The sequence below is a fragment of the Vipera berus genome (genome assembly GCF_964194415.1).
Source record: "Vipera berus genome assembly, chromosome: 7".
Lineage (NCBI taxonomy): Eukaryota > Metazoa > Chordata > Lepidosauria > Squamata > Viperidae > Vipera > Vipera berus.
Window position 1 is genome coordinate 65,657,042 of NC_138209.1, and position 22,666 is coordinate 65,679,707.

The following is a 22,666-nucleotide window of genomic DNA, read 5'->3' on the forward strand; positions in this document are numbered from 1 at the left end:
TGCTAGAAAATTGACATGCAATACGGTGGTTTTGAAACATTGCAGACTCGAGAAATTTAGTTTAATTTGGTTTTTTTAAATATACATTTACAATTACATTAAAAATTGTTCTAACTTCAAAATTATAATACATGTAATTTATTTGTTTGTTAAATCTAAGGACATTTTCCTAAATTGCATAGTAGTGCTATGTAGCTAATGAAAATTTTAAACAACAACAAGCAGTGTACTCTGTATGTGTCTATGTTACAAGAAAAAAAAAACCAGCCCACTTCAGTTATTATCAGCCAAATGTGGAGTTTTTACTTTTTGTTAATCAGCACAAACTAACATTTATTTGGCTTCACAATAGTATTGGCCTATTTAGTTATATATAAAGATAAACATGCATATTTGAATACACATATCAGAGTTGATTGCATTCATAATATTCATTATACACAGCATTAACATCTGATTATGAATTAATTTAAACACTACATTAAAATCAAATTAAAGTAAAATCTCGGAATTTGTGTTGTGGTTACTTCTATAAATATATGTGTAAATCAAACTCAGTTCAGTTATCTCAATACATGGGGGCTTCAAACTGAGCAAAGTCCAGCCTGCCTGTGTGCCCCACAGTCTATCCAAACTCATCACATGGCTGTATACTTGTTAACTTCTAGGAGGTTGGAACAACAGGATGGGTTGCCATCAAACACAGTTTCAGTCAATTTTAGTGCTCCCTGAAATATAGTAGAACACAACACCTGAGTGAAATCTTGGGTATCTACATCATATTTACAGTGTTTTGTTGAACTGGCACTGTTTGAATGAATGTGTTACAGCCCTGAGATTAATGTCTTGCAAGACATGCTGAAGTTCATGCTAAACAGCCTCATTATTGATGTGGTTTGCCCCACGTTCGACCACAGAAAATCATTTATCCCATACAGGGTTTAGAAAAATATTATGGAAATGATCAGGGCTCTTTTTAATCAATTTAATTAATTGTGGCAATAACCGTTAAAGGTGGTTTTTTTTCACAATTTCAAAGATCAGCCATTACTTTAAGAGCTGAACATTTTACATTCTGTTCCTTGGCAGTTGCCATTAGCATAAAAAGTCTTTACTCCACAAGCAGTTCTGTAAAAATGTGCATTGTATATGCCACTGTCTTCTGGAAGTCTTACAGAAGACTTCAGTTTTATCAGCAAAGTCACAAGGTGGGGTTTTTTATGGGATTGGAGAGGATCTCCTTAGGGCAGGGGTGTCAAACTGCTGGCCCGCGGGCCAGACGCATCATCCCGAAACCGTGCCCACCCCATTGCCGGCAATGGGGAAAAAGCTCCGATATGTTGCACGATGTCACATGACGTCGTGAGTTTGACATGTCTGCCTTAGGAGATTCAGATTGGTAGGGCTTGTATTCAGAATAATGGATCGAGGAACCATTTTGTTCCTAAGAAGACTTGGACTCTCTAATTGTTCCATGAGTCTTTGTCCAGAATGATTCAAAGTTGTTCTTCTATTGCTTTGAACTTTTCTTGGCAGAAGATAAAATAAGATTTCCTGTATGTTAGTTTACTGTTGAATCTGAGCTTCGGGAGCCTAATCAGCTAAACAAAGTAATATTACAATGTGTGGCAAGTAGCAAATTTCTGTACATATCCCTCTGCTTTTGCCAAGATAGAAATTTGAGAAATCCAATGAACTTTTCTTTTTTCGTTTCTTTTTTTAAGAAAAAAACAAAGTCCAACTGCCTTTTGAAAAAGCACATTTGGGACATTAGCTGAGAGCAAACACTGCAATAAACCTTGCCCATTTTAAAATCATATTGGAGCCAGTCATGTTTGCTTTCAATTAGCACTGAACTTGCATGATTATGACTTCTGTTTCAGGATCTGTGGGATCTCTCCTCTGTTTCTCACATTCACATCTGAATAACTCATATTGAATCCTACACCAGAAGTACTGAAAGCTGTTACTCCTCATCAACAGCCTGTGGAGTTAACAGAATAACAGAGCTGAAAGGCAACTTTGGAGGTCTTCTATTTCAACTCCTGTGCAAGCAGGAAACTCTATACCATTTCAGACAAATGGTTGTCCAATCTCTTCTTAAAAACCTCCACTGTTGGAGCACCCGCAACTTCTGAAGGCAAATCATTCCATTGATTAAGGACATTTCTCTGTAGTTCTAGGTTGTTTCTTTCTTTGGTTAGTTTTTATCCATGCTTTGTCCTGCCTTCATGTGGTTTGGAAAATAGGTTTACCCCCTCTTCTTTGCTGCAGCCTCTTAGATATTGGGGCACGGCTATCATATTATCCCTACTCCTTCTTTTTCATTAAATTAGACATGCCCAATTCATGCAACTCTTCTTTGTATGTTTTAGCCTCCAGTCCCCCAATTCACCTTTGTTGTTCTTCTCTCAACTCTTTTTAAAGTCTCAACATCTTTTTGGGCAGCTGCAACATCCTTCTGGCTCATATTTAAGTGTTAAGTTATGTAAGTATTTTTGGGGGGGTGATGGTTAAGAGTTTAAGTATTCAGTTATTTAAGAGTTAAGTCCTAGTACTATTTTCTTTCTTATTAGAAACCTTTCTATAGTAATGGAAAGTTGTGTATTTTTAACAAACACAAGTTGACCAGGTCAGCCCAAAGATCAAGCCACCAGTCTGATGAACAGAGGCAGATAGAACAGCAAACAGGACAAATAAATACTAACAAATAATAAATGTTCTATCCATCTTCTATATAACCCATCTAATGTCTTCCAACTTATTCTAATAAATAGTCTCTAAGTTAATATTACACATATTTATTAAGCATAATAGCTGCCTTTGAAAAGTTAAATATTTCCCAATGAAATCTGGTTTAATTGGTTACCAAATGTAAACAGTTTTATTTTTTGTTATTTATCTAACAAAAATAAAAACTAGAATCAGCATTCAAATGTATATTTCATATCCAGTTACTTTTAGGACAAGATAGTTATGTTTCCATCTATTACCACTTAGCAAGGGACCAAATTTAAGAAACAGTACAACTGTCTTTTACTGTCAATTTTGTTAGCTTCAGAGTTCCACTTATACTTTGCATCTCTTCTCTTTTGGATTTCCAAATCCCTGTTTTGTTTGAACGATTTATTACTGGGAGGAGGTGAACAGCCTCCCTGAATCTGGAGACCCCCAATTTTTTTGGGGGGAGCACACCCTAGGCCAGGGGTAGATAACCTCGGCTCTTTTATGACTCGTGGACTTCAACTCCCAGAATTCCTGAGCCTGGGAGTTGAAGTCTACGAGTCATAAAAGAGCCGAGGTTGCCTACCCCTGGCCTAGGCCATATAAAATTGGAAACTGGAAATGTTATATGACAGTAGTAATGAAAAATAAATGGGTGTGTGTGTGTGTGTGTGTGAATCACAGAAGGCATCTGTAGATACTGTGGAAATAAGGAATAAGGTCAGCTGTTTTGTAATAGTGCTCTTCAATTTAATATTAATAGAAGTTTAGAGAAATGAATTGCCAAACTGTATCTGTTTGTCTGTCCATGTGAAATAGCAGTTGAAAAATAAGGTTGATCAGGGTCTAGAATGTAACGATTAATCTCTATCCCTCTGTATTACAGTTATAATTACTAAATCACACTTATGTATTACATGACACTAATATCCTTAGCCATATATGAAGAACCCATTAACAACTGTTCTTTCTGATATCAGTTCTGGGGATAACAATAAAAAAGAGATCTGTATCACATTTGAAAACCATTTACTGTGACAGTTTCACTGATAATAGTTATCAGTAAAATTAAATATGGGATGTTTGCCATTTAATATAGAAAATATATAATTAATCTATTAGGGAATAATTCTTCTGAGAAGGAAAATTAATCTAATTTAACATGCTATCACTTTCTACACCTTTTTGTTAATTACTGCATTAAGTGTAAGACACTTCATAATAATATAAAACTTCGACTTGCTTTAAAATTCACTTTGTAAAAAGTAGCTTCAAGGAGAATGCCTAAAAAGATAACTTAAACAGCAGCTTTCACTTTTCTGTCCATTATTATAAATATGAAGAACATTAAAACCACCCTTTTTATTTGTATAAAGGTCATTTCTTACCTTGATCAAAGGATGTAAGCGGACTCCATGTACGAAAATAATCGTCCTGCAGCAGAAAAAGAAAGCGTGTGCTTAGAATGAGAAAAAGAGTGCGAATACATGAATGGGGAAACACAGAAATGCATAAAAAATATATACAAACCTCAACTTCCTGCACATGGTGCGCAGCAAAAGACACAAAGGAAAGATACAATTATCATATGGATAGACTAATTGCAGGAAAAACATCTTTGCTAATGAAAAATTGAAAGAATAAACCGCTACTCCATAAACCAGATGAAAAAAGTAGCTGAGATTTTAATTCAGCAGTTATATTTCAGTGGCTTCCAAACTTTCCAATATGTCTTCTCATTTTATATCATTATCAACTATTCTAATTATGCAAATTATCTTGTAAAAAATATTAAATGGTATGGCTGGAAAACTTATCACAGAAATGAAATTTCATTTTCAAGTATCAATCCATCTACAAGTCTATGGAGATTCCCAGTCATCCAGGTCATGGTTGTCCTAAAGGTGCTTTTTCAGGAGGCAACTGGACTTTCTTGTTTTTCTTTGAAGACATTTCGCTGCTCATCCAAGAAGCTTCATTCATCCAGTCAGAGCTAAAGAAGCTTCTTGGATGAGAAATGAAACATCTTCAAAGAAAAACAAGAAAGTCCAGCTGCCTTCTGAAGAAGCACCTTTGGGACAATCCATCTACAAGCACTTGATAGAGTTGTTGTGCGAGTTGTGATGGGAGTTTCCCAATACTCCCGTGTAACACCTCTTCTCCGCGAGCTGCATTGGCTTCCGGTTGCCCTCCGGGTGAGATTCAAGGTGCTGGTAATGACCTATAAAGCCCTAAGTGGCTTGGGTCCGGATTATCTAAGGGAACACCTGCTGCCGGCATCAACTTCCCATCGTCCTGTGCGCTCCCACAGGGAGGGCCTTCTCAGGGTGCCAGCGGTTAAGGAGTGCCAGCAGGTGATCCCCAGGGGGAGGGCATTCTCTGTGGGCGCGCCTGCCCTATGGAACCAACTTCCCACGGAACTTAGGACTGCCCCCGACCTTCGTTCATTTCACCGGGACCTGAAAACTTGGCTCTTCGAGCTGTTTGGCCAGACTGAGGGGTTTTAATTTTTAATTGGGTTTTAGTTTTAAATTTTGGGGACTTGAATTAATTAATTGTTTTAACTGATTTTAATTTTTGTATGTTTATTTATTTATTTATTTATTAGACTTATATACCGCCCTTCTCCCGTAGGACTCAGGGCGGTTCACAAGGTTTTTTAAAAACAATACAACAAGTTACAAAAATTAAAAACAATTAAAATGATTACACTAACCTTGAACTAAAAACCCCAATTACAATTAAAATACAATTAAAACCCCAGTTAATACTCTCAGTCCAGGCCAGAAAGCTCGAAGAGCCAGGTCTTCAGGTCCCGGCGGAATGAGCGAAGGTCAGGGGCAGTCCTAAGCTCTACAGGCAGCTGGTTCCAAAGGGCCGGTGCACCCACAGAGAAGGCCCTCCCCCTGGGTACTGTCTGCCGGCAATCTTTTACCGGCGGTACCCTGAGAAGACCCTCCCTGTGGGAGCGCACAGGACGAAGGGAGCTTGAGGTGTTCCCTCAGATATCCCGGACCCAAGCCATTAAGGGCTTTATAGGTCATCACCAGCACCTTGAATCTCACCCGGAGGGCAACCGGAAGCCAATGCAGCTCGCGGAGTAGAGGTGTTACATGGGAGTATCGGGAAACCCCCATCACAACCCGCGCAGCTGCATTCTGCACCAGCTGGAGCCTCCGAGTGGTCCTCAAGGGCAGCCCCATGTAGAGAGCGTTGCAGTAGTCCAATTGGGAGGTCATGAGCGCATGAGTGACTGTGCACAGGGCATCTCGGTCCAGGTAGGGCCGCAACTGGCGCACCAGGCGAACCTGGGCAAAAGCCCCCCTGGTCATGGCTTTTAATTATGCTTTTAATTTTCCCTGTAAGCCGCCTTGAGTCCTACGGGAATAGGGCGGTATATAAATTTAATAAAATAAATAAAATAAATAAATAAGGATAAACAAAAACTAATCTGAGTACAAAGTAACATACTGTTAATGTAAGTGCTATTAATTTTAGTGGGCTTCACCTGTATAATTTATTGATTTATATAGCCATCCTAACCCAAGGTGGCTCTGGGCAGCATGATGAGATTAAAACACAAAAACCATATAATCCCTAGATCCCAAGGATAAAATGAAAACCTCATTCATAAGAGAAACAAATCAACAGCAGCAGAGTTCACCTAATCTCCTGACCTAAATATCTGAAATCAGGTCTTCAGCATCTTGCTGAAGTCTAACAGGGTCAAGGCCATCCTGATCTCTCGGTAGATGCTGTTCCACAGAACAGATGCTACCACTGAGAAGCAACAATTCTGGGCTTCAAAAAGATGAAACTGTTTGATAGAAGAGACCCAGGGTATGCCTTCTCAACTAGATCTGGAAGCAGAAACAATAGGAGAGGTGATCCCACAACTATCAACCCAATCTCTTTATAATTTGAATTATTTTTCTTTGCACTATTCTGAACTGTGGTACAATAACTAATATTTCAAATTGTAAATATTTATGAGGTGGCCTAAAGAATTGTAGCAATAACTACAATTCTGATATTCCTGGACTTTGGAAAGCATCCAGAACTGAAGGCTATTGTGAAATAGTCTGGAGGCAGTATACACATATTTAAGCAATCATTTAGCAATCAACGTTGAGCTAAATATGTGTGAACATTACAACTTAACATTTAAAATCATACTGATAACTGCTATCTGTTATTAACTCTGAAAAGATTACTTTCTTCACACAGATGCTATTTTGAAGAGAACACTGGATCAATCATTTTGGAATATATCCATTCCTCATAAAATAAGGATACAGATATTTCCAACAAATATGCAGAAAATTGCTTGAAGAAAATGATGCAAGGATTTTTATTGTCATTTTAGTTTAGAGACAGAAATCAGCTCCTACCCAGAAACTTGACTGAAATAAATTGCTTAAGCCTCGCATACATATTTCTAATGGACTTTATAATATTCCAAATAATTAATTGCTATGTACCTATGTATTAGTGAAGGTATACCAAAATTCTTTTTAAAATCATACTGGCTGAAAGCCTGGATTCAGCAATTATACAAATGAAAATGCATTTAATATGAAATATGAACTTGCTGGTCTGTTAGAAGGAAAGTTTCAATATACAAAGCTGCAGGTAACGTAGACATGTATCAGATTACCTGTATTTTTCTGCGATCTAATCACTCGGATTAAAATAATTTGTTATGTACAGTGAAAAAGACGAAGAAAGTCATATATTTATGGAGATGTCCTCAAAAAAACTTTCAAAGAGCTGTCCAGTCCTTTGCCAGATACAGCTGTCTCAATACTTCAGAAAAGACTTTGCTTTGTTAAATACTCTTCTCAGCACTTTGGTCAGATGTAATATGTAGTAATGAGTTTTACATAAATTAAGTTTGCTGGTATGAATTAAAAATGCTACATATTTCTACCGCACACCAAAGCATGCCATTGAGGTAACTGAGCAAAAGTCAAATTCTTCTGGTGATAGAGGTAGTCCTTGACTTATGACCACAATTGAGCCCAAAATTTCTGTTGTTAAATGAAATACTTGTTAAGTGAGTTTTGCCCCATTTTACAACCTTTCTTACCATGTTTCATGCGGAGTAAGTAAATACAATACAAGCCATCACTGTGCAGAAGCTATCTTTTTTAGAGAGCGCAAATAAAACAGGAACAGGAAATACATCACAGAAGCAATAGAGATGAATCATAGAGTAGCAATGTGACACAGGAAACAAATACAACAGAGGTGAATGATAGAGCTGCATATAAGGTAAACATAACACCCATAACATCTTCCCCTTTTCATGTTAACCAAACAACATTGAGAAATATTGGATGAGAACCAGCAACAATACTTCCTACAGGTTAAGTCTGTTGGGTGGTTGTGAACATCTGCCACTATGGGTGAAGACTGGCCCTCTTTCTACTAAGAGTTTCTCCAACCTCAGTGAGGTTGTTGGGCTCTTCTTACCACTTGCTCGGGCGTTCTGCGTTGGACTGCTGTCAGGTATACATTAGCATTGGTCTGTGACAGGGGTAGACAACCTTGGCTCTTTTATGACTCGTGGACTTCAACTCCCAGAATTCCTCATCTAGCCATGCTCAAGAATTCTGGGAGTTGAAGTCCACGAGTCATAAAAGAGCCAAGGTTGCCTACCCCTGGTCTGTGGCATCAATACTATGCATTCCCTACTGTCAGTGGGTAAGTGTGGCCCAGTAATACCAGGTGAGTCTGGCCTGTCCACTGGATATGGAGAGTTAGGTTGCATGTCAGGCTGCTCAGCCACACGCAGATCTACACAATTGTGATGATAAGAGGGTTCCATCAACATCCACTCCTTGTTAAGTGAATCACCGCAGTTGATAAATTAGTAACATAGTTGTTAAGTCATTGGCTTCCCAATGATTTTGCTTATCAGATCAGAAGGTTGCAAATGGTGATCACATAATCTTAGAAGTTACCGACAAATAAATATTAACCAATTGCCAAGCATCTGAATTTTCATCACATGATCATGGGGATGCTGCAAAGGTTGTAACTGAAAAATGGTCATAAGTCACATTTTTCAGTGCCGTTCTAACTTTGAATGGTCACTAAATGAGCTCCTGTAAGTCAAAGACTACCTGTATTCAGATGCATACATTTCATTTTATTTCTCCAAAACAAAACTACCGGTATATGCATTAGAAATCGCCAAGCACGGTTAATAGTCAAAAGAATTAAGGCATGTGAAAGAAGGACTATGGACCCCAAAAAATGCAAAAGAAACTAACAACAATTTAATTTAATTATCCTAACATAGATTTCAAAAATATTCATATGGTTGATGGATGGCAATTGCCTACTGTTTTGCTTCTAACTGTCCAAATAAAAGGTAGAATGGAAGAGAATATTTTAGGATGCTTGAGTGAATGGTCTGGGGTGACCTTACTTATTGGTTAACCTTCTATAAGTGTTTTCATTATGCTAACCATAGTTGCCATTTTATGACTGTCCTCAACTTTTCCAAAATTTAAAATGAGTTTATTTATTTTATTTATTTAGAAAATTTATATGGCTGCCCACTCACTTTACAAAAAAATTTCATGGGTTAGGGAAGTATTTCTTGAATCATTTATTTATTAATTATCAAATTTTTATACTGCCTATCACAGCTACCTGATTCTGGTGATTTAATAGAATCTCTTCATGAATATTTAAGACTCCTGAATTAGAGTGGTATGTAATGAACAGTGCTTTTTTTGTAAAAGAAAAAGGTGCTGGAACTCACACATGTCATACAACCCGCCTTGCCTACCCTACAAGGTTCCATCCAAAAAAGGTGCCGGAACTCCGTTCTGAGCGTTCTATGAGAAAAAAAGCCCTGGTAATGGACATATGGATGTAATAGAATAAACAAAATGCTGAATATGTAGTTCAGTACTGACAGTAAGCAAGAAGAGGATGTGTTAAGTTGCCTTGCTTGATGACAATATGTATAGATAAATGTACAGAAAATGCTAGTGGTGATGATAGAAGTATGCTAGGACCAAAATATGTATTTAGAGTTGCATTCAGATTAACCCATGTTTCTCTGAGAATTCAAATGATCTGTAATGATAATTAGATATGCTACATGATACAACAAGGGGCATGAACTGAAAACCAACCTATGACCGAATGCATTGTGCTTAAAAGGAAAAACCAAGGAAATCTTGCAAGATAGTAGTAAATGGCAAAAAAAAATAGAGCAAGTAAATGATTTTGTGTGTTTTGGTAGAACGTTTACAAAAGACAGGAGAACAGATGGGTAAATGTTAGAGATGATGTTCTAATGTATGTGTTCTATTATGAGAAATGAAAATTTGTTAAAAGAAATGAAAATGTCAACATGCAACAGCATGCATATTTATATTTTTATTATATAAGTGAGACATGGATATGTCAGGAGAAATAGAAAGGTTGAAAACCGCAGAAATAGGTTACTTTAAAAATGCATGGGAGTTACAGAAGAGATAGAATTAAGAGACCACCTCCTTAAGAGGTGATAGAATAATTCTTAGATAGAATTAAGAATTTTTAACTCTTAGCTAGAATTAAGAGACTATTATATGTAAGAATCATCTCTCTACAGAGATGCACAAAACCAAGGATGAAAGCCTGCTAGAGTGCTTATGGGTCAACATAAAAGCAGAAAAAGAATGTCATTGCCATAGGTCTATGCTTACAGGTCACCCAACCAAGTAGAAGAAACAGATAAACTGTTTGCTACCCAGTTAACAAAAGTATGTAGAAAATATACCAAATAGTAATGGGGGATTTTAACTATCCTGACATCAGCTGGGAGACCAACTCTGCAACAAGTGGTAGGTCGAACAAGTTCCTGACCAACATAGCTAACAACTTTGTCACCCAGAAGGTAGAGGAGGGAACTAGAAGGAAAGCTATACTAGAGAAGCTATACAGAGAAGAAGTGTTAGAAGGGGTTGAAGTTGCAGGGATTTTGGGGGAGCATAACCATGTCATAGGGATGCGGCGGCTCAGTGGGTTAGGATGCTGTGCTTGTCGATCAGAAGGTCGGCAGTTTGGCGGGTCGAATCCCAAGTGCTGCGTAACAGAGTGAGCACCTGTTACTCGTCCCAGCTTCTGCCAACCTAGCAGTTCGAAAGCACGTAAAAATGCAAGTAGAAAAATAAGGACCACTACGGTGGGAAGGTAACAGCTTTCCGTGCGCCTTTGGTGTCTAGTCATGTTGGCCACATGACCACGGAGACGTCCTCGGACAAGCGCTGGCTCTTCGGCTTTGAAACAGAGATGAGCACCGGCCCCTAGAGTTGGAAACGACTAGCACGCATGTGCGGGGGAACCTTTACCTTTACCTTTACCTAACCATGTCATATTAGAATTCAATATAATATAGACACAAGCAACAGAACATAATTAAACCAGTGTCTTATGCTTTAAAAGAATTGATTTTGACAAATTCAGAGAAAGTTTGGGAAGGAACCTGTGGATGAAAATCTTAAAGGCAAAATCAACTCAGGAAGCTTGGGAAACTTTGAAAAATATGGTTATAAAATCCCAGGCCGCTCAATACTACTGAAAAAGAAAAAAGAAAAAAGAAAAGAAAACGTAGTTGCACAAAGAGTTCTGGGATAAACTGAAAGAAAAAAAGGATAAAAAATGGACTACAAAAAAATGGAATGAAGTTGCAGGAACTTTGGGGGACAGTATAACATAACTAAGGCATAATACCAGCAAATAGCCCAAACATGCAAAGTTGAAGTTAGGAAAGCTAAGGCTCAGAACAAAGTAAGACTCAAAACAAATGTCAAAAAATAAATCTTAAAAATGTTTCTTTCAACAGATAAAAAACAAGAAAAAAGTGAAAAAAATAATTGGTCCACTAATGGCAGATCATGGCAAGGAAGTAACAACCAGGAGAGAGAAAGCAGAGCTTTCATTATTTCATTCTTTGCAGAGTTTTGACTAATTCAATTCTTTACATCTGTCTTCATGGAAACAGAAAATAAAATCAACTTACCAAAAACAGAAACGTAAAAGACAGATTAGGAACACAAATTAAAATAAGCAAAAATAAGGTAAGAGAACCCCTGTCAACTCCAGATGTATTTAGATCACTGGGTCCTGATGGATCTGCGCTGGGTCAGGGGCCGCATGGGCAGAACGCGGTCGAGTGCCTCTGTCGCTGCCCTTTCCCAGGCTTCCACTAAGGCATTGACCGGGCCATGAGCGAAGATGGCAGGCACAGACCCAAGCGCCACCTGGAACCGTTCAGGGTCCATTAGGCGCCTGGGGTAGAACCACCTGGTCGGTTCTGCAACCCAGCGATGGGGGGTGGCGAAACGGAAGGCCAGCTGCAGGAGATGATGATCGGTCCATGACAGGGGTATAATAGCTGGAAATCCCACTCCCAGATCATCTAGCCACCATCCAGATAGAAAGATAAGGTCGAGTATGTGACCCCCCCATGAGTCGGGCCTGAATTACTTGGGTCAGGTCCATGGCCGTCATGGAGGCCATTAATTCCCAAGCCAACTCTGACGAGCCCCCCAGGGACGGTAGGTTGAAGTCCCCCAGAACCATAAGTCTGGGGAACTCAACCGCCAACCCCGAGAGGATGTCGAGGAGCTCGGGCAGGGCTGCTGCTACGCAGGTGGACGAGAGGTATGCCAGCAACAGACCCAACTGAGCCCCAGGGCCACATCTCAGGAGGAGTGACTCACACCCGAGTATCTGGACAATGGTAGCCTCCTGCAGGCATAGGGTCTCCCTCACAACCACCGCAACACCCCCGCCCCTACCCCCCCGCCCCTACCCTGAGCCCAGGGCCAGTGAAGCACACGGAAACCTGGTGGGAAAAGTTCGGTCAGAGTTCTGAGGGAACTAATAGACATGATCTCTGAATCTTTGACCCATACCTTTTAAAATACTTGGAGCACTGAGGAACTACCTGAGGGCGGGAAAAAAGCTTATGTGGTTCCCATCTTCAAAAAAAGGGGGAAAAACAGATCCAAGAAACTACAGACCAATCTGGCTGTCATCAATATCTGGGAAGATTTTGGAAAAGCTAATCAAGCAACAACTGTGAGAATGCATAGAAATAAACAAAGTTATAACCATGTTATTAACCAAAAAACAGATCATGCCAAACACATCTTATTTCATTCTTTGACCAAGGACTAAATTAGTGGATCATTGAGATGCTGTGGACATAATATACTTAGATTTCAGCAAGGCATTTGACAAAGTAGACCAAAAGCTACTTCTTGGCAAGTTAGAAAAATGTGGAATAGATAGCACCATCACCAGATGGATTTGCAACTGGATGACAAACCATACTCAATGTATAGTCCGTATTGGAACTGCATTCACATGGAGAAAGGTGGACAGTGGGGTGCCCCAGGATTCTGTTTTAGGCTGAGTACTCTTCCATATCTCCATAAATGATTTAGATGAGGTAATAGAAGGGAAACTCATCAAATTTGCAGATGACACAAGATAGCAGGAATAGCCAACACCCCAGAAGAAAGGCTTAAGATCCAGATGGATCTCAACAAACTTGAACACTGAGCCCTATCGAACAAAATGAAATTCATTGTGGATAAAAATAAGATTTTACACTTAGGCAAGAAAAACCATTTGTACAGATACTGACTGGGTAAAACGTGACTCAATAGCAATAACTCTGAGAGTGGTCTTGGAGTCCTAGTGGACAATCATTTAAATGTAAGCCAACAGTGCGCAGTAGCAGGCAAAAAAAAAAGACAATGCAACCTTACTGCATTAATAGAATTTTTGATTACTGCATTCAGAAAGACATCGAGACACTGGAAAGAGTGCAGAGATCAACAAGATCTGGATGTAAGAGGCTGGAGGCTAAAACCTATGAAGAATGATTGCAGGAGTTGAGTATGTCTAGTTTAGTGACATGATAGCAGTGACATGATAGCAGTGTTCCAATATTTGAGGGGCTACCACAAAGATGAGGGTCAACCTATTTTCCAAAGCACTAGAAGGCAAGACAAGATACAATGGATAGAAACTAATCAAGGAGAGAAGCAACCTAGAACTAAGGAGAAATTTCTTAACGCTAAGAGCAATTAACGAGTGGAATGACGTGCCTTCAGAAGTTGTGGATGCCCTATCACTGGAGGCTTTTAAGAAGAGACTGGACAGCCACTTGTCTGAAATGGTATAGGGTCTCCTGCTCAAGCAGGGGGTTGGACTAGAAGACTTCCAAGTCCAAGTTATTCACTTTTTGTGGTGAAGCTCTGTGTAACAACTCAATGGACGAAAGTGCCTGGTCAATAAATTATGTTGGGCACTCCTGCCTTATGGATGTTGGGATTGTTTAGTGACTATAAATTTTGACAGCTGAGATGGAAATGAATGGATTTTAAATAATCCTACAGCATAAAGGAAGACTTGTTAATACATAGAAGTGGTCAAGTCCTTATTGCATCACATTCATGTTAATTGGCTAGTGTCAGAATCCATTTATATCACATTTCATAAATGTATAGGTAGAATATTGTGCTTATTCTGGGGATTCTGCCATATCTCCGAGGGGGGGGGGGAGAGGATGGTTACTTAGATTGAAATAGGCGATCTTCAAACAACAGGGAAGGGGATGGAGGAGGAGAGACGGATCTGGATCGCATCTTCATTTACAACTGAAAAGGAAGAAGCAATAACAATAAAACCAAGGAGAGTTCCCTTTCCCACGGAAGGGCCTGACACCTAAGCAAATGATGGGAGCCTGACCAAATGGATGAGGGGAGGGGGCTGAAATGGGAATGCTTTATATAGGATTGAAATGTAACTTTGTTAGATTCCATCTTGTATTGCCACAATCGATTCCATCCTAGTAAACATTTTCCTTTTAGACTAAACTTGCATCCAAGAGTTCTTATTTCCTAAGATGTGGATTGAGGTGGGTCCTGACAGCTAGTGCTTTTTTGAAAAAAAACAAACAGATTGAATGAGCGCATGTTTTAAAACCATGCCTAATTAGAGTCTCCCTCTGGTCATAAAAAATGGAAACTATTACCTTCAGTTCAATAATTGCACAGCAATAATTTTTCCAGCCTTGAATTCATCATTACATGTTTAAGTGAAGGGGGAAAAACTAGTTACAAGTAATTATTTTAAAATAATTTTTGCAGCTATGAAACAGAGACTTTAAGCACACTCTGAATAGTTTTAAGTACGATATTGTTTTACAACTTCATAAAATCTTTATCTTTTGCATGTGTCAAGGCTGCTAACATTGAATGTTCTTGCTTTGACAATCGGAACCATGGCAGCATCTTTATTTTGAACGCCATCATTTCAGAAACAAAAATTATTTCAATAATTTGTAATAGCAGAAATGAAATAGATATTAATAATTAACTGGGTTTTTTTTAATTAAAACAGACTGCTGTGATTTATAAAAGAAATGCAGCAGAATGGCAAAAATACAATTTTCCTATGCATTTTGGAAATTTACTAAATTATTATTTTTGTAATCACAATAAAAATGCATGAACTTTAGAAGTGTTTCACACAATCACTCCTCTTTTGATCATTTCACAATTGAATTATGAGAATGTGTTCCACATGGGAATGCCCTTGAAGACGATACAGAAACTATGGATGGTCAAGAATGCAGTAGCATGAGCAATGATAAATAAAACCCTAGTAAGATCACACCTGGAATACTGCAGCCAATTTTGGTCACCATATCACAAAAAAGATGTTGAGAGAGAAGAGCAACTAAGATGATCAAAGGCCTGGAGACTAAAACATATGAAGAATAGCTGCAGGACTTGGGTTTGGCTAGTCTAAAGAAAAAAATAAATAGTGGTGACACAACAGCAATATTCCAGTAATTGAGGGGCTGCCACAAAGAAGAGGGAGTCAAATTATTCTCCAAAGCACCAGAGGGCAGGACAAGAAACAATGGTTGGAAACTGAACAAGGAGAGAAGCAACCTAGAATTAAGGAGAAACTTCCTGACAGTGAGGACAATTAACCAGTGGAACAGCTTGCCTCCAGAAATCGTGGGCGCTCCATCACTGGAGATTTTTAAGAAGAGGCTAGACAGACACTTGTATAGGTTTTCCTGCTTAAGCAGGGGGCTGGACTAGAAGACCTCCAAGGTCCCTTCGAGCTCTATTCTATAATATAATATACATGCATGTCTCTCCACTGTTTCATAAACTGTACTGATACCAAGCAGCTTCTGGATATGATTCTGGTTATCATTTATAAATCCCTGTGTAGCACTGGTTCTATCTATTTGAAAAATTGTTTAAGTTATATATTTCTGCCTGTTTGATGAGGTCAGGTAGAATGGACACGTTCTCAGTCCTCTTGATCAAACAATGTTATCTTACAGGACCCAGGAAGCATTTCTTCTTGGTGATGGATCCTAACCTCTGGAATGAGATTCCCCACCGCTCCCCCAGAGATCTTTATCGCTCCTACTTTGATATTTTTTTAGGCTCTTTCTTGTATCATTTGTTTCAACGTGAAACAGGAGAAAGGGATAATAATCAGGGTTGATTATTTGAATAATCCTCTCCATCACATCTTTGATCTTTGCACCTGAGAGACAACATAGTTCAGGGGTCCCCAACTGGTACCATGGACCGGTACCAGGCTGCGGCATGCCAACAACCGCTCCACACAAACAAGCAAAGCCCCTTCTGTGGGATGCAGGCAGCATACAAAATCACGCACTCTCCGATCTGTGGAAAAACCTCTCTCCATGGAACTGGTCCCCGGTGCCCAAAAGGTTGGGGACCTCTGCCATAGATTGTCTGGTCTATAAATTACTGGTTCTGTTCTTCTGAGAACTGAGTTGCCAATCACCACCACACAACTTTTTACTGTGGGAACTCAGCGGACTTGTCTTCTTTGTGAAAGTCTGAGTTACTTTTCTTCCTGTCACTGGAGCATTTGATGAAGACTCTTCTCCGGATGTCTGCATGTTTTCTTCCACGGGGAGGATATGAAATCGATTGTTCTGCTCCAGGGGAAGGCAGGGACAGTCCCTCAGGAACAACCTTCTCAGGCTTTTTGTCCTCTGAGCAACCCACTGCCATCACTCTTCCTCTGGGGCTTCATTTTTCCTGGCAGTTGTTTCTTCCTTGATGTGTTTAGTATGAATACGGACTGCTGTCTTTTCTGGAAAATTCTCATTTTCACAGATGAGTCTCAGAATGCCTAGGCTTGCTCTAGATTCTCTTATTCTTCCAGCAACCCAATCAGTTTGCAAATTTGAGTCCTCCTTGTGCAAGAATATAAACAAAGCATGCACATTGTGGGTTGCCATGGTGCTAGCCTCTTGCTCCATGGAAGTGTTACTTTTCAGGCCTGTGCAGGTACAAATAGATAGATAACTACCCTCTTTATATTCTTAGCCTGAGCCACTGAACAGGTCCCACTGCTCCCAATATATCCAAGGCAAATAGAGTCTTTTGCTCGCTCTCTTGTGGCTAATGTTGAAATAATGCTTAAATACACAAAGCGAAGGCAAGTCAGGTTTTCTTCTTAACCAATCTTATCACATCTTCTAACCCCCTCAAAAAACAATTTATAAATCCACAAAGAAGCAGAATAATTGAGGGGGGAGAGGAAATCACAAAGCAAAAAAAAATGCTCAGTCATAAATTTGCAGTTAATGTACAAAAAGTAATAGAAAAAAAAGTAAATCTAAGTTTCTTTTGTTCTGTCATTCCTCCCTTCTCACCATTTTCTTTACAAAATCCCCCAGAATGATTCAGAGCAACAAAAGGGAAACGTAGGCTGCAAGTAAAAAAAAATAAACAAAAATCTCCCTTTCTAACTAACCAACTGATTTCTAACTATCTAAAAGTGACATAGCAGGCAATTTTTATTGTCCGCGTTTGTTTAAAGAAATGGCTGTTTTTTTCCCCACTCAAAAAATACCTGGAAACTTTCTTCAAACTTCCTGTCCCAGAATGTGGATACTTGCATCATGTACTGATCAGGACTTTCTTGAGAAAATGAAAATGAAAAAAAATCTTTCATTGTGCACATGAAAGATTTGCAAAATTATCCAGCAAGAAAGGAGTAATTAAATAGAATCTAGAAGTATTAAAATTCAAAGAATCCTCAAAAATAAAGTACCCAGTAACACAAATGCATTTTGGCAAGAATTTGCTCTCTGAGTTTGCATTTAGCTTCCGAACGTTTCGTTACCAGGCTAGGTAACATCAGCAGTGAGACTTTGGTAGACTTTGATCTTTTTCTATTCCTCTTTAGCTTACATATGTGTATGCTCATGTGGCAATTGGTCGTGCAACTGGCCATTCATTTGGCATAATAATTAACTGGTGATGTACTTGGTCAGTCCCATTGTTGATTGGCTATTTGAGTTGTCCAGTTTCTTACATGTTCATAATGCTGGATCTAAATTAATATGCTTGTTAATTGCCCCTTTTGTAGAATACCAGGCTTCAATAAATTCACACGTGTGTTGTGTGTTGGCATGGCTGATGATTTTCGTTCCATCCCAATCGAACTGGTGTTGTTCATTGCCAATGTGGCTTGAGATCAGGGATTTTTGGTTATGCCATTTGACTGCTGGTTGATTGAATTCTTGTTAATCGTTGTCCTGTTTGTCCAACAAAGAACCGGTTATAATTGTTGCAATTGATTTTGTATGTTCTGTTGCTGTTGCAAATGTATTGCAACATGCCAAATTTGAACCAATTAAGTGTTATACACAAAGCGTTCTGCAACATTTACATGGCACTAAATATTAAGAGCAGAGCTTTTTTTAAAAAAATTCCCTTGCTACTGTCAAATGGTTATCCAAATGTTTACAGCCCAGTTCCTGTAACTCTACATACTGTAGATTATTTATTATTGGAATTTGATTTTCCAACTGTATCTTTATTGAAACTTCATTACCACTTTTGTTTGACCATAATAGTCTACTAAAGCACCTAGGTAACAGGCAAGATTTTTTAAAAAAAATCATCCTTGCTTTCCTATCTGTGCTTCTTAGTAACAGAGTTTTCCTTTAAAATTCTATACATGATCTAAGCAAGAGAAATGCAGAACTTAGTACCTTGAAATGTGCTGTTAGCCCCACTAGGTAGAGCAGAATCAATTCCACAGGAAGTTGTAAGAAATCATAATTACTTTTATTAAGATTGATTATAATATTAAAATCTTGCAGCTCTGTGTTGTGCCACCTTATCCTTTTTCTTATAGTTCAGAGAATTATAGAATATTTTTATACTCCAGTTCCAAATTGTATTGGACATTCTGGACTTAATTGTTTTACCCCCTTGTTGCTTTGGCATTGGAGCTTGAATTTGTCCACCAGCATCACCTTTAGTACTCTCTATATGTGCATATATTGCTCCTGACAGGCATCAAACACTCATCATGCTTTCCATTTTCTACACCCTATGCATTGTTCAGAATATGCTAAAGCAGAATAGGAACACTGACTGCGATATTTTGCAGAACTGACTCCTGAAGACATATTGATTCTCTAGGAGACCAGGACAAGATTCCTGAAATGAAGTGATACCTGAAGACCACTGAAGAAAGAAAGTGTGCAACAACAACGCCTTTTTCCAATGTAATACAACAAAGATTTTTTAAAAAAATAAATAAATAATCCTGCCAATCCAAGAGAGATTGGCCAGGCAATATAGTTATTGCCCTACCTTAACTCTACATGGGAAGAATTATAGAAATAGCTATATTTATATTGGGGGTAGACTTTACAAGAGACAAAGTTTTACTTGCCGATAATTAACCTGATACTGCTTGATCAGGCACATCTAAATCACATCTCAGCTTTACTGTTTTATCGTCATTTCCAAATGAATTGCAGGAAGACAGGAGTGTGGACAGTCAGCTGAAATAGTTATAAATGTCCTAGGTCAGGGGTGTCAAACTGGCGGCCCGCAGGTTGGATGGGTCATATGCAGGCCACCCCAGCTCCGCAAAGGCAAAAAAGTCAGGATATGTCACAATATGTAATGTGATGCGATCAACTTTGACACCCGTGTCTTAGGCAATTACTATTTGACTTAAATTGCTGGGGGGGGGGGAAAGCTTCTCTAATTATTTATATTCAAACACAAGGAAAAACTCTTAAGAAAGTCTTTGAACATATTAAAGGTATCAGATCATTTCCTGTGAACTTGCAAACTCTTTCAACATTGAAAAGAAGAGATTAGTAAGATCTATAACCTAAGGAGATTAACTGAATATTTATCAACTCTGTGTTTCAACACACTTATTAGCAGCTAGTTCATAAAGTCAAGATCTACCATACAGTACTCAAATTCTCCTAAAACCAGGGCTTTTTTTCCTTATAGAATGCTCAGAATGGAGTTCCGGCACCTTTTTTGGATAGAACCTTGTAGGGTAGGCAAGGCAGGTTGTATGACATGTGTGAGTTCCGGCACCTTTTTCTTTTACAAAAAAAGCACTTCCTAAAACAATAAAATTTTAAATCCACATTGATATTCTTATTTATCAACCAAACAGCTACAAAAATGCATGGTGATTTATTTTAAATTCTACCTTTATGTTTAATTTGAATATTAATTTTGCATGATAAAATGCAGAATATGAAAACTCAGCACTGAAAGACATGAACTGAAATCAATGCAAATATTTACAATAAAAAGCCTGTCCAAAAAAGTAAAACTGGATCTCACTTATTATTTTAATGGAACAAAATGTAGAAGCCAACTACAAGAAATACATTCCATTGCTTAGAAGTGATACAGGAGATGGCTATCCCTATTGTTTCTATTGTTTTCTATTGTTTGTTTTTCTATTGGTAGATCTTAATGGCTACACCAGGCATGTCAAACTTCCGGCCCATGGGCCGGATGCGTCACGCCAAAACCGCGCCCACCTCATTGCCGGCAATGGGGAAAAAGTCCCAATATGTCATGCATCACGTGATATCGTGAGTTTGACATGCCTGGGCTACACACATTCATGATAATAATATGCCACCATATTATAAAAAAGATGTTGACATTCTGGAAAGAGTGCAGAAAAGAGCAACAAATGTGATTAGGGGGCTGGAAGGTAAAACATATGATATGTTGCAGGAATTGGGTATGGCTAGTCTAGTGAAAAGAAGACTGGGGTAACATGATAGTAGTGTTCCAATATTTGAGGGGCTGCCACAAAGAAGAATGGGTCAAGTTATTCTCCAAAGCACCGAAGGGCAGGAGAAGAAGCAATGGCTGGAAACTAATCAAAGAGAGAAGCAACCTAGAACCAAGAAGAAATTTCCTAACAGTGAGACCAATTAATTAAAGGAACTGCTTAACTTGTGGGTGCTCACATCACTGGAGGCTTTTAAGAAGGGATTATACAGCCACTTGTCTGGAATGGTAGTCTCCTGCTTGAACACTTATTATTTATTTATTTATTTATTTATTTATTTATTTATTTATTTATTTATTTATTTATTTATTTATTTATTTATTTATTTATTTATTTATTTACTTATTTATTTACTTATTTTATTATTTTAACTTATATACTGCCCTATTCCTGTAGGACTCAGGGCGGTTTACAGGGCAATTAAAATCATACCATACAAAAGTTAAAAAATTTAAAACAGTTGATTAAAACAGTTAATTAAATTTAGAGCCCAAAATTTAAAAAGTTAAAACATTAAAACCCAATTAAAACCCCTCAGTCTAGGCCCAACAGCTCAAAGAGCCAAGTTTTCAGGTCCCGGCAGAATGAGCGGAGGTCGGAGGCAGTCCTAAGTTCCATCGGAAGTTGGTTCCAGAGGGCAGGCGCACCCACAGAGAAGGCCCTCTCTCTGGGAGTCACCCGCCGGCAATCCTTCACCGGCGGTACCCTAAGAAGGCCCTCCCTGTGGGAGCACACAGGACGATGGGAAGTTGATGTCGGCAGCAGGTGTTCCCTCAGATAATCTGGACCCAAGCCACCCAAAACACTTGATCACTTCCAACACTTGATCACTTCCACCAACTCTGTTATTCTGTTATTCTATTATTCTGTTATTCATCATATTCAATGAGAAAATGTTTTCTACTCATGGAATTTTGTTTATTTCCTTTATTAACAGTGTAGCATATAACCTTGATTATTTCCAGATTATTTTTTATAACATTTTTGCTGTTGTAAAAAGACCCATAAAAAAATACCATCCCAACTGTTCATGTTCTTGGCTACAAGAAATAACTTACTATACTCTTGAGAGTTTGTACTCAGTGAAATATATTCTGCATTCAGTGAAGTCTATGTTAACCTCAATGAAATAACCTCTGTGTTTTAGATACAGTATAAACTATGATCTTATTTAAAATGCAGTGGATTTAAGGAAAAGGTCCTGAATGTCTCCATCACAGTGTGCAAGAAATTTATATTTGTATCTTGGGGACAATTAAGCTCACTGAAATGAATAGAAGTTAAACCAGTCAGGATGATAAAAAACTGTGAAACAGTACTATGCTAGTTGCTTCTTCTGGCTGTAATAATGAGCTATTTCAGACATCGATTTAGTTTCAAGTAACTTTTACTTAAATATGCACCATAGCCATATTCCAGTATAATTTGTCGTGCTAATATGTAGATTACCTATTTTGTCAGAAATCTGAACCACAATGAATATATTGCCTTACTACATAATATTACATAAAAGGAACAGAATTAAAATTAGGTCATATAGAGTCATCCAAAATGTGTCCAAATCTAGCTGCTAGGCAAATGTATGATTCTTGATACTTTAAATTCTGTCTAGTACTAGAATTGGAAGACATCAGGCAGTGCTTCTGGGACAACAATCCCTGAAAATGTAAGACAGAATTTTATAATACAATGGCTAGTAATTGTTACACAGAATTGTTACACAAAACCCAAAGGCATAATTCTTGCACCTTCTCAATAAAAATTAGCA

At 38.4% G+C, this 22,666-nt stretch overlaps 1 protein-coding gene across 4 annotated transcripts in view; it reads right to left on the minus strand.

The window, feature by feature from the left end:
* Positions 1–22,666, minus strand: part of SPOCK3 (SPARC (osteonectin), cwcv and kazal like domains proteoglycan 3) — a 149,717-nt gene that overhangs the window by 106,306 nt on the left and 20,745 nt on the right. For 2 of the 4 annotated variants that reach the window (XM_081332497.1, XM_081332496.1), the window contains exon 2: positions 4,113–4,158. The exons of the other annotated variants lie outside the window; for them this stretch is intronic. In XM_081332497.1, coding sequence (XP_081188623.1) covers positions 4,113–4,158 — 46 coding nt within the window. The remainder of the gene's footprint in view (positions 1–4,112; positions 4,159–22,666) is intronic. 4 annotated transcript variants of the gene reach the window in all.